Below are 12,377 nucleotides of genomic sequence, written 5' to 3' on the forward strand. Positions count from 1 at the left end.
AACAATTGCCTTTTTTTAATGTGAACTCCATGTTTTATCCCTCATGATAGATAGATTCATCTTCATCATTGCCTCTATGCAGTATAGATTATTTATGTACACACATATGCCTTGCCCAATGGAGCAGATCCACAACAATAAATTATTTATCCTTACGGTCAGTAACAATGTTAACTGACAGGTTATGACGTTTGTCTAAACTATTGGATTTTTACTTTACTGTAGGTTTCAGGACAAAGAAGATGCAGAAGCAGTGAATCCTGGGGCAAAGCTTGCAACTCCTCTTCCACTATATCTATTATGACAGATGGAAAATGACTCATTAAATGCTATTTATTAATAGTTTTCTATTTTTCTTCTATTGAAAAGAGGCAATGTACTGTATATCAACACCTTTTCTAAGTCATACTGCTATTTGAAAGGATCTTGTCACATTGCTACAGATTGTCCTTGCTTTCAGCTACATTGCATCCTGAAGCAGGTGTAAGTTGTTCCCTGAGAGTTAGTTTATCAATTTCTTCCTTTGTCTGCCTTGGTGTTCCGTCCACAGGGAAACCATATGGAGCATGGGCGGACTGACAACTCATGGGGCCCCCGGGCAATAGGGGATCATGGGGCCCCTGTGTCCTTGCCCAAACTCTAAAAAGCCTATGAAAAAGGTACCAGGGGCATCTCAGGTGGCCCCCTACTGACCCCGGGCCCTCGGGCAGTGCCCGAGTTTCCAAATGGTCAGTCCGCCCGTGATATGGAGTAGGGAGTTTAGATGACTGGGCAATTGAATTGTCTTTTAAGGCTTTACTTGAACCTGTTTCCAGTTCCAACCTATTGCAAAAATAAAACAATAAAAAAAAATTATATATATATTGTAATGTAACCAGATTTGATTTCTTATAACACCAGCATTGCAATACCACTGCCAGCTTTATAATAAAATAAAATTCAGACGTGGTGCGGAGAGGTCTGCCTACATAAATAAAAAAATGATGTCCAGAATAGGATCCTTTCACACTGATCAGTTTTTCAGTTTAAAGTGGAAGAAAAATGCATCCCTTTAAATTCTATGGAACTCTTCACACCAGAGTTTTTAAAAATGTCTTGCTTGCTGCATTTTTGGTGCGTGCTAAAAAAAACTGCACCAAAAACGCACCTCCCCATTGAAATGAATTGAAAACACACCCATGGTCGTGGTTTTTTTTTTTTAAAGGTTGCTGGGTAATAGGCACTCAGTGCATAAAAAATGCATATGCATTTTTACTGTGTTTTTGCAACAAGAGTGTGACAGCAGCCTCATTCTAGTTTATTCAATGGGAATAAAAGCATCTACCAATCCAAATTCCCCTTCAGTAATCAAACCTCAATAGATAACTGGATTTTCAGTTTAAATCAGCTAAATGCATTCCAGGTGTGTAAAAACAAAAAAGAGGGGGGGGGGGGATTAACAAAGATCGGAGTATGTCAAAGATGTGCCAATTTCTATATGCCTGCTTGAATAATGTCACTTAATAAAAATGGCGTATGACAGTTTGCCAATTTGTCACATACTGGTGCACCAGGTGAAGCACCCTTACTCTGCATGTGCCAAAATGTTGCTGCAAAACTGAAGATCTGTTCACTACAGTATGTACACCACTCTGGTGTCTCTTTCAGAACTGTTTCTAAATGAGAATATTGGCACAAGTACTTCATTATTTTGGTGCACACAATATTTACAGAAAGAGTCGCGTAGCATGTGGGGCTGGTGCATCAACACATAGAGCTTGTTTGTTTTATAAAATGTGTCAATATTTAAACAACAAAATCAACGTATTTTCCTTTGTTAACTTCCCCCAGGGTGTTTAAAGACTTAGAATTTGTTTTCTGTAGTAAACAACCACAGCCTGAGTAGAAAAGCCTGCCCCTGCCAGCATGCTTCATAGAAGGCCCCTTGCTCTTTGGGTGAAAGTAATGATCTCTCTGCAGAGGACTGACATGCCCCGGGTGAGACTGATCTAAAGCTCTCCAATCAGCAGCGAGCTTGAGCTTTGCCCATTCTAGAGTTAAAGCTCTGTCTCAGCAGAGAGTGGAGTCGGACCTCTGAAGAGCGACTACTTCTTTCACATGGAGAGCAAGGGTCCTTTTCTACAGTATGCTGGCAGGGCATGGGCTTTTCTACTCATGCTGTGGCTGGTTTCTAAATTAAAAAAAAAAAGGGTAAGACTATGCATACCTGGAATGTATTTAGCCGATTTAAACTAGACTTAGGGTACACATATACTGGGAATATCTTAACTGAACTGTGCCCAATCGAGATTGATTGTCCCCCTTCCATGGTGGTCTGCACTCACACTGAACTATAAATCAGTGTTCCCATGAACACGTATGCTAAACCAGCCCCCAGGGGTTCCTGCTTCAGTACATAGTGATCCATGGAGACCTATGTCCTCTTGCACGGTTTGTACTTACACTGAAGCAATCGGCTTTGGACCACAAGGGAACCGTACCCGGGACCACCTCTTCCAAGTGTGTGCTATGCTTAGCAGATCCCAGACATGGTTCGGAACGCTCACACTACACAAAAAAATATAATAACCAAAACTAAGTAATAGGAAGACCCACCTAAACAATCTATTCAATTAGTATTAAACCAGGTAGGCCTAGGTGAGAAGAGAGTCTCTACCAGGTTCTATACATATGTCATTCCCACTTGCAGGTGGGGGGGGTCACTGCGTCTGCTGAGGGGTCTTGAGCAAAGAGCCAATCACCACACGTATAAAACCAGGTAGGCCTTTGCACTCCATAGTTCATGGTAGATCTAAAGGAGATTGAACAATCAAATTGTATAGTGTATGGTCAGCTGAAAGAGGAACTTCAGCTTACCACTCCTTTCTTTTATCCTTTACCAGACACAGCTCAGTCCACCATCTTGATTGAGAGGCCCACTGGCTCTTCCGGGTTTAGCCTTTAGGGCCTCACGATGATGTGCCAGGTTTGCCCCCTTCGACTAGCTCAATAGAAGACTCATGGCCTCCTGGGATATATGACGTGCATATCCCAGGTGGCCCAGCATGTGCTGTGCATGTCATTCGTCTACTCTAGGCAAATGAAGTGCAATGAGAATTAAAAAGAAACAGCAAAATGTGTGCAGAGTTGGGGATGAGAGGTTGAGGGGGGGGGACTTCACCAGGTCTGCTTTAAGTCACAGACTGCTTATATCTGGCTTATGAAGCCCATAGTCTTTGTTTTCTAATAGGATATTACCTAAAGGACAAACACAAGAGCTTTTCAATACGTTATTTTTTTTTCTTTAAAAATAAATGATTGCACCTTATCTTAAAATCTATTATACAATATATTAAAGTATTAAGCAACAGTCGGCCTTTAGATTGGTAAAAGTATTACGATTTCTATGATTGTTGTAGTTCAGCATATATCAAGACTTTTTACTGGGAAAATACAGAGATGCTCATCCTGGTGTCCCTCATAGTTACGTAGTCTGGCTGAAAAAAGACAAAAGTCCATCCAGTTAAACCCAAAACAGTTATAACCCTAAACGCACAATTGATCCAGAGGAAGGAAAAAAAGTCAGCAAAGCATGATCCAATTTGCTCCTGCAGGGAAAAAATTCCTTCCTGATTCCCCGAGAGGCAATCAGATATTCCCTGGATCAACTTTACCTATAAATATTAGTATCCAGTTATATTCTGTGTATCTAAGAAACAATCCAGGACTTTTTTAAAGCAATCCACTGAGCTGGCCAGAACCAACTCTTGAGGGAGTCTATTCCACATTTTCACAGCTCTTACTGTGAAGAAACCTTTCCGTATTTGGTGATTACGTCTGTTTTCCTCCAGATGTACAGAGTGCCCCCTTGTCCTCTTTGATGACCTCAGGGTGAATAGCTCTACACCGAGTTCACTATATGAACCACTGATGTATTTATACATAGAGATCATATCCCCCCCTTATGTATTATACATGGTGATCATATCCCCCTTATGTATTATACATGGAGATCATATCCCCCCTTATGTATTATACATGGATATCATATCCCCCCCTTATGTATTATACATGGTGATCATATCCCCCCCTTATGTATTATACATGTTGATCATATCCTCCCTTAATCTCCTCTTCTCAAGAGAGAATAAATTCAGTTCCTCTAATGTTTCCTCATAGCTGATCTCCTCCATGCCTCTTATCAGTTTGGTTGCCCTTCTCTGTACTTTCTCCAGTTCCCCAATGTTCTTTTTGTGAATTGGTGCCCAAAACTGAACTGCATATTCCAGATGAGGTCTTGCTAGTGGTTTGTACAGGGGTAATATGATATCTCTCTCATTTGTGGGGTTTTTAAGGTGTAATGAGTATACCAAAACAAAAATAAACAGTTAAAAGAAATATTTTAGTAAAAAGTGTTTAATATATTCCATTTTGAAGTTAGATAGATAGATAGATAGATAGATAGATAGATAGATAGATAGATAGATAGATAGAGTAAAAAAGCAATGTACATAGGCAGTAATGCATGCAAAGTTGTGTTGTGCACAGTATATTGAAACTTTCCTCTGTATATAATCTTCAACATGTTTTGCCATCATGGCTTCTTCAGGAAGCATACATATCCTAGATTGTAAGCTCTAAGGAGCAGGGCCCTTTGTTTCCTCTTGTGCCAAATTGTATTGTAACTATAATGTCTACCTTCATTTTGTGAAGCTCTGCGCAAACTGTTGGCACTATATAAATCCTGTATAATAATATAATAATCATTTATAAAATGCATACATATTTGGTTTTGGTATACTCGTTGCAGCTTAAAAATCCCATTCCTACATTCTCAGTTCTTATCTCGATGGTCATAGGAAGTAAACAGACAAAATATTTGTGATGGCTGTGTGAATTTTTGAAACCTTTGCACAGGGATTTTATTTTATAACTTGACCCCTATGTATTGTCTGAGTCCAGCTGTTCTCATCCAGAGATCCATGAAACCTTAGGGTTCCTCCAGGGGTTTCTTGAGCATTGAGCAATTTCTGCCCCTCATTTAAGTAACCACTGTCCCCAATGATCTTTATAGCCATCTGTAAGGGGAATTCTCAATGAGTACCCGTGTAACCCTAAGTTCACACCTAAACGTTTTCTGCTGCATTTTGCAGAAATGCACTACAGCCCATTTAACACAATTTCTTATGGGACATGTTCACATCTCCACGTTTTCACCAGGTGTGTTTTTTGGAGAGGGTCAGGGACTTTTTTAAATGCAAAAAGTTGCATTTTTGGTTCTATAGACTTCTATGGAAATGCTGTAGAAAAGCATGTAGTGTGTGTTTCTGCTGCGTTTTTGATGTGTTTTGCGTTTTAAATCTGCCTAGCAACAAGAAAAAAAAAGAAATAAAACCTGAAAAACGCATTAAAAAACGCATGTGCAAAAACGCACCGCAAAACGCAATGCAGAAACAGATCAAACACAAACTGCATAGGTGTGAACCTAGCCTTAGGGTGGATTCACACTAAAGAAAGAGCTTCTGCAGCGCTTTACTGCTACGACAGCCCTCCATTTTTACGGCTACGACAGCCCTCCATTTTTACGGCTACGACAGCCCTCCATTTTTACGGCTACGACAGCCCTCCATTTTTACTGCTATGACAGCCCTCCATTACTGGCTGCGGTAAGGGGCAGTGAGTGTGGCGCGCAATTCAGCACATCACACGGCTCTCTCTTTTTATTTTGTACAAACTTTTTTTGAAGTGTACAAAGTAGGCACTTCATTCACGGCACTGTACACCAGTGCAATAGTGTACCTTGCCATGTGATTTGGCACAGTACGCGGCGGTAAAATGGAGCATGTCTGGATTTTATTGCAGCACACTGCAACGCAGCCATATGCAGCATTGCAGTGTGAATGGGACACATAGGAAACAGTTGTTTTCTGCGTATCCTTGTGGTGGCAGACGTGTTACAATGCAGGAACACATCTGTCACCACATATACTGTGACTTAATTTTAAAGGATAAGTTCATGTTTGGGAACATGTTACATGTTTTACCTGTTTTTAGGGTGGAACGTGTAACATGTTCCCATAGCTGCAGCCCCCTCTCCATCTGAGAGTATGGGGAGACTTCTCCCCCTACTATCAGTCAAACTGAAAACAGCGTGGCCATTTGGGGCTCCGGTCACATGCCCATGGATTTCCGTGAATAAATGAACTGCAAGTCCTGGCAGCCTTAGCGGATGCTGGCTTGTAGTTTTCAATGAACTACCATGGTGCTGTGGAGTGCGGTGATAGTTCATTCATGCTTCCTATCGGTATTTCTGCTTGCTCGTACATCCTGTACATCCCGCACGACAAGCAGATATTCTGACAGGTCTGCAGGAGACCTGCATGGCACCAGTGATCTACTGATCGCTGGTGCAGTGCTTTCCAGGCTCCTGTAAACAAAAATAATAAATGCAAATTTTTTGTGGTTCACACTATAGAAACGCAGTCCAGATGCGTTCCGGATGCGTTTTGATGAGTTTTTGGCGCATTCTGGTGCATTTTTGGATGCGTTCCAGTGCGATTTTTACGCATTCCAGCTAATTTTTTCCCCTCTCCTTTTCTTCAATTCTTCAATTGAAATAGGGGCATGTGCTTTCCAGTGCGTTTTTGGTGTGTTCCGGTGCATTCTTGGATGTGTTCCAGTGTGATTTTTATGCATTCCAGCTAATTTTTTCCCCTCTCCTTTTCTTCAATTCTTCAATTGAAATAGGGGCATGTGCTTTCCAGTGCGTTTTTGGTGTGTTCCGGTGCATTCTTGGATGTGTTCCAGTGTGATTTTTATGCATTCCAGCTAATTTTTTCCCCTCTCCTTTTCTTCAATTCTTCAATTGAAATAGGGGCATGTGCTTTCCAGTGCGTTTTTGGTGCGTTCCGGTGCATTTTTTATGCGTTTTACCGCGTTCCAGTACACGTCTGTGCAGAAAAAATGCAGCATGTTCTACTTATTTTCTGCAACCGGAACGCACTGGAACTGCAAGCACTGATGTGAACTATGACATTGACAATCATATAACCTATTTTCTGTGCATTTTGGATGCAGAAAAAAAGTAACTGAAACGCATGTAGGGTGAACTGGCCCTAAAAGGTGAACTTATCCTTTAAAGGAGCCCTTCTCCAATGACCACCAATGTAAGGAGACCTTTCTCCATTGACAACTAATTAAAGGGAGACTTCAATGACCACCAATGTGAGGGAACACAACAGTTTTCTAGCCAATAGTATTATCGTTATTATTCTTTCATAATGTCATTATTTTTACTGGAAATAATTTATTAGCAGGAGTTCTTTGAGACCTGAAAGTTATTTCAAGAGTTCCTCGTTAAAAAGGTTACAGAAAATGAATATGTGCGTATGTTCAGGCTTCTTGATCAGCCAGGGATGAGTGTCTCTGTAATAGTTAGGTTTTATGACGTGATGTAAGGCCGGCCATACATGGATCGAAATTTGACCGATTTTTCGTCCGAAAATAAGACCTAAGTATAATCGGACGATTTTCACTCTGTTAGTGGGTCAATGGCACTGGCTGATTTTCGTGGTTCCTCCTCTTTTCGGTGATCGGGAATATTGAAAAATTCCTGAAAAACGACCGATTTTTGACTCAATGATGGTCAAATCGTACGATCGTTTTTCCGAAAAGAATATGCGCATGAGCCCTGACCTGGAAGGAACAGAAGTTTCGCCTGTTATATGGGGTGAACTTTATGACTTGGACGGCTGATTTTCGAAATCATTGATGGCACCATCGGATTACCGAGCGAACAACGTTTTCGATTTTTGGACAAAAAATTATTCGGAATTCGAACCATGTATGGCCTGCATAAGGCTAGGTTCCAGGGGTGGACTGATAACTCATGGGGCCCCCGGGCAATAGGAGATCATGAGGCCCCTGTGTCCTTGCCCACACCCAAAAAAGCCTATGAAAAAGCCAATGAAAGGTACCAGGAGCATCTTATGAGGCCCCCTACTGACCCCGGGCCCTCGGGCAGTGCCTGAGTGCTCGAATGGTCAGTCTGCCCCTGCTAGATTCACATCTAAGCGTTTCCTGCGTGCCACATTTGCACCGGCATTCATTTGAATGGGATGCTGTACTTGCAGGAAAGTCCCTGCACCTTTTCAAAAATGCAGCCGCGCCATGTGGATTCATGCACCCGAAAACGTGCTGCATTTTCAGATGTGGAAGTGCTGTTAAGAATGAATTGAACCTCAGCACATCTGCTAAATAGCAATGCATTTCCCTGCTAGAATGTGTGCGATTTTCATGCATTCCCGCACTCACATTAATGTGTACCTAGCCTAAGGATCATTGGCATGCTGTAACTATACCCAGATACAGTTAAACAAACTGAAGACTAATGAAGGTGAAATTATAATAGGTTGCTATGATATGTTAATTCATATTGTTGAACAATAGCCATCGGCTTTGCCTAATGTAGAATATTCTGCACTATCAGAAAAATACACACAATTATTTTGCATAAAACAAATACTATGTAGTGCTTGTTCTGTAAATAGAAGTATTTTGGAAAGAATATTTTGATTCTTCTGTAATCAGTTTTGCAAAGTGCATACTGCCTTCTTAATAAATTATTTTCGTTGCAAAAATGCAAGTGTCTATATTATTTTTTAAATCCATCTTTGGAACCATGTTTCATGTAACAAAAATTATTAGCCATGTCCATGCTTGAATGTTTTGTTTCGGATGCATTTCTTTATTGAAGAATTTCATTCCGTCCTATTCATTATGTTGGCCCGATTCATTTTCAGAATTCATTTTGTATCTTCGGCATACTTTTTGTATATTTGTTGGTCCGGGTGGATTTGTAAAATGTTGCAGTTTTTCCATAAGATTGCTATATACTTGATATAATATTGAATCGGAGGGACTCAATATTTTTGGACGCTAGTCCAACCCACCAAGAGAAATGGCATGTGCTTATTGGACAATATCAACTGGCGTCAGATGCATCTGAATTAACAAATGGAATGAAATTCAGGACCAATCATCTGAATTTTTGAAAGAATTTGAAAATTTAATTCATTCCCCCATGGGCCCGCACTACTATCACATCATGTGACATCATCTGAATAAAACTAATGCATTTGTTAATTTCATTGTAACTTTTTTTTTTTTAATTTGTTGCCATTCATTGCTATGTCCATTTGGAGATTTGTATACATCCGAATCTCCGAAAATGAAATTGTTGTCTGAAAAACTAATCATAACAAAACGAATATGTCTACCTATTATTAGGGCTTACATGACCCCCCAAAAACAAACTGCCATTTTCCCCTTCTGCTACTTTTGCCCTTTTTTGTTCATTATGGCTGTGCATGCCTCTGCCCACACAGCCACATCAATCATATCTGGGATCACTAAGATGCAAAGACTACAAGTCCCATCTGCCACCGTAGCAGATGGCGACCCTGCATGCGTACCACGGGTTCCTTCCTCGGCAAAATCTAATTTTCTGCCTCCTTTGCCTTTCCCATGTGATGTTGTCAAACTGTATGAATATGCAGCCAGCTGGGAGAGAATATATCTGACTGCGGATTCTAATGCAATGGGCGCATTATGGGCAGGAAGGCGGGGCTTCAGGACGCACTGTCCACTATCTATCACTATTATTTATTATATCTCAGGGAAGAAATACAGCCATGCATCTAGGATGGAGGAGGACGGCTGTAGGTCCATACCTTGGTACAGAACTCAACCTGGGGGAAGAGTGTGCTGAAGCCTGAGCATTGCATGGATCACCATTGTAATGCTTTGCAGGCTGAAATGCAATAAGTTAAAAACATTTTTTTTTTTTTTAATGCAAGTGTATTTATTACATTTTTGCAAAAGGTGGAATGTGCCTTTAAAGTGGTTGTAAAGGCTGAAGGTTTTGCATAGAATGCATGAAGGTGAAAAACCTTCTGTGTGCAGCAGTGCCCCCAGCCCCCTCAATACTTACCCGAGCCCCATCAAGATCCAGCAATGTGCATGACAGCCTCGGCTATCCTGGGTCTCTACCTCCTCATTGGCTGAGGAGGTAGAGACCCACTGTCACTATTTTGACCCTTTCCATAAATTGCACCAGTTGAAAACGGGCAATATTGCAAATTTTCAGCATAGAAATAGAAACAAAAACTGACATCCCATAGTGTGAAACTGTAAAAACTGTCCGTTTTTTTTTTTGTTTCTATGCTGAAAATTTGCAATATTTCCTGTGGAGTAGAGGAGGATTACTGGTAATAATTTAACATCTGATAAGGATCATTGGTTATTATCAAGAACGCTATGTAACCCCTGGGAAGATACATCAGTTACTGTTAGCAATGCTATGGAGCACGTGAAAAGACATCGGTCACCAACATCACGTTGTACATTGGGATGGGCCCAATAAAAGCGCTAGTGACCATCATAGAGATAGGTGGTCATGAGTTGACGGTGAGTGCAAATCCATGTGGGGCCCCAATTTGAGCACAGGGGAGCACTTGTCACTTTAATATGGAGTTCACAATCAAGAATTAGCAGGCTTGCACCTTACTTTCACATACTGGGACTGCAAAAAAAACCAGTTTAATAGATATTTATTGTTTATCATCTATGATTATTGATCATTATTGATTGTTATCAAGTTTTTATTGTTTACACAACATATGTGCGGGGTACATGGTATTTCTTTAAAAAAAAAAAGAGCTGAATGCGCCTAAACTCAACTAATATCTTCTAAATTTTCCTAAACTCCAGTATAAAAAGCTCTATATGAGTGTTTTTTGTTCTGCCAAGGGGACGAGTGTTTTCTTAAGCCCAATGTACAACCAAAATGTGCCCAAGCTGGCCATACATGGAACCAATTCCCCCATCCACACATTCGAGGTAGATGGAGGAATCCTCCCCGCTGTGTCGTTGCATTTTGTAGCAGGATTCCTCCACTTTCAGACTACACCAATCAGCACTGCAGCCGATTGGCTGCATGTGCTGATCGAAGTTAAATTTTCATACAAGTCTGTTCATGAGACGATCGATGTCTCACGAACAGGAACGGCCATAGAAGACCTGTATTTACTGAATATCAGTCACAATAGTGCTACATAATAAAAAAAAATTGAGGGGGGTGAAAGGCAAAACTCTGACTCTCGTGTGTAATATTCTGGAGATCTGTGTTTTGTGCTGTTTATAAGAAGAGAATAAATCGTTCAGTAAGAATCCAAAGGGTGTTCCTATTTTCCTGTAATTTTTGTGACATGCCATTGCTAGTCTGACATGAGCCTTAGGCTAACATCACGCAGTAGCTTTCCAGCCAAATGTTTTTTTTTTTAATATAATTGGAATTTAGGGCATGCACAATCACTGATCTAATTGGTGCTCACTGTAGCATTTTCATTTGATAGATAATGGGAAAGGCTCTACTCAAATGTACAGTGTTATTTTTGTGAAATATGGCAGATTGGAAAAGCCCAAATGTGCCCCCGGACAAAAGTATGGCGATGTTTTAAAGATGACCTGTCCTTCGGCCATTCAGAACAAACATTATGCTGCACAGGCTACTTCCTTGATTCATGCTGCTCTTTTTGGCTCTTGAGGTCCGTACCCTTCCCAAATCACTATGTATGTTTTGGGTCAGAGTTGAGTTACAGCTTATATAGGGTTAACGTGAACCTGCCCCATGCCCGGAACTTGTCACATGGAGTGAGTCCATCATCCCCAGAGGTACCATGTCTATTCTTTGCTCCAAGGAGCAACAACAGGGGAGCGAGGAGAGGGTAAGCATATGCTGCTGTGGACGGGGACACTGACTGGCTCTTCATGGGCAAAGTACAATGTTGTGCTCTGTCACTAGTTAAAAAAAGAAAATAGACCAGCTGCGGACCTTACCGAATCTGGGGGGCCATGGCTGCCCTACTGTTACCTACCACACAGGGGTGGACTGACAACTCATGGGGCCCCTGGGCAATGGGGGATCATGGGGCCCCCGTGTCCTTGCCCAAACTCAAAAAAGCCTATGAAAAAGGTACCAGGGGCATCTCATGGGGCCCCCTACTGACCCTCGGACAGTGCCCGAGTTCCCAAATGGTCAGTCCGCCCCTGACTGGAAAGCATCAAAAATGCATCGAAAACGCACCAAAAACATGCATGCAAAAATGCATCTGGAACGCATCTGGACTGCATTTCTATAGTGTGAACCGGCGCTAAAGGATATCTAAACCCCAGAATAAAAACGTAATACAAGGCAGCTGATGAGGTGGCTGTATTATATTTTTCAGGCTAAGAACATTTTGAAGAATTACAGAAAATATACTGGTTGATCTTTCTAGGAATGCGATGTCTTTGTCACGTCCCATGCACTGAACTGAAAGGACAAATATTCTTATCAG

At 41.2% G+C, this 12,377-nt stretch overlaps 1 protein-coding gene across 2 annotated transcripts in view; it reads left to right on the forward strand.

Annotated features, from left to right (window-relative positions):
* INF2 (inverted formin 2) overlaps window positions 1-8,618 on the forward strand; it is a 139,796-nt gene extending 131,178 nt beyond the window's left edge. For both annotated transcript variants that reach the window (XM_089680293.1, XM_089680294.1), the window contains one exon: window positions 226-8,618. Coding sequence is in view for 1 of the 2 variants with exons in the window: in XM_089680294.1 (XP_089536420.1) it covers window positions 226-257 (32 nt within the window). In the remaining variant the exon portion in view is untranslated. The remainder of the gene's footprint in view (window positions 1-225) is intronic.
* Window positions 8,619-12,377: the final 3,759 nt, after the last annotated feature.

The sequence above is a fragment of the Staurois parvus genome, unplaced genomic scaffold (genome assembly GCF_062004578.1).
Source record: "Staurois parvus isolate SC_StPar_1 unplaced genomic scaffold, SC_StPar_1.0 ptg000239l, whole genome shotgun sequence".
NCBI classification, from domain to species: Eukaryota; Metazoa; Chordata; class Amphibia; order Anura; family Ranidae; genus Staurois; species Staurois parvus.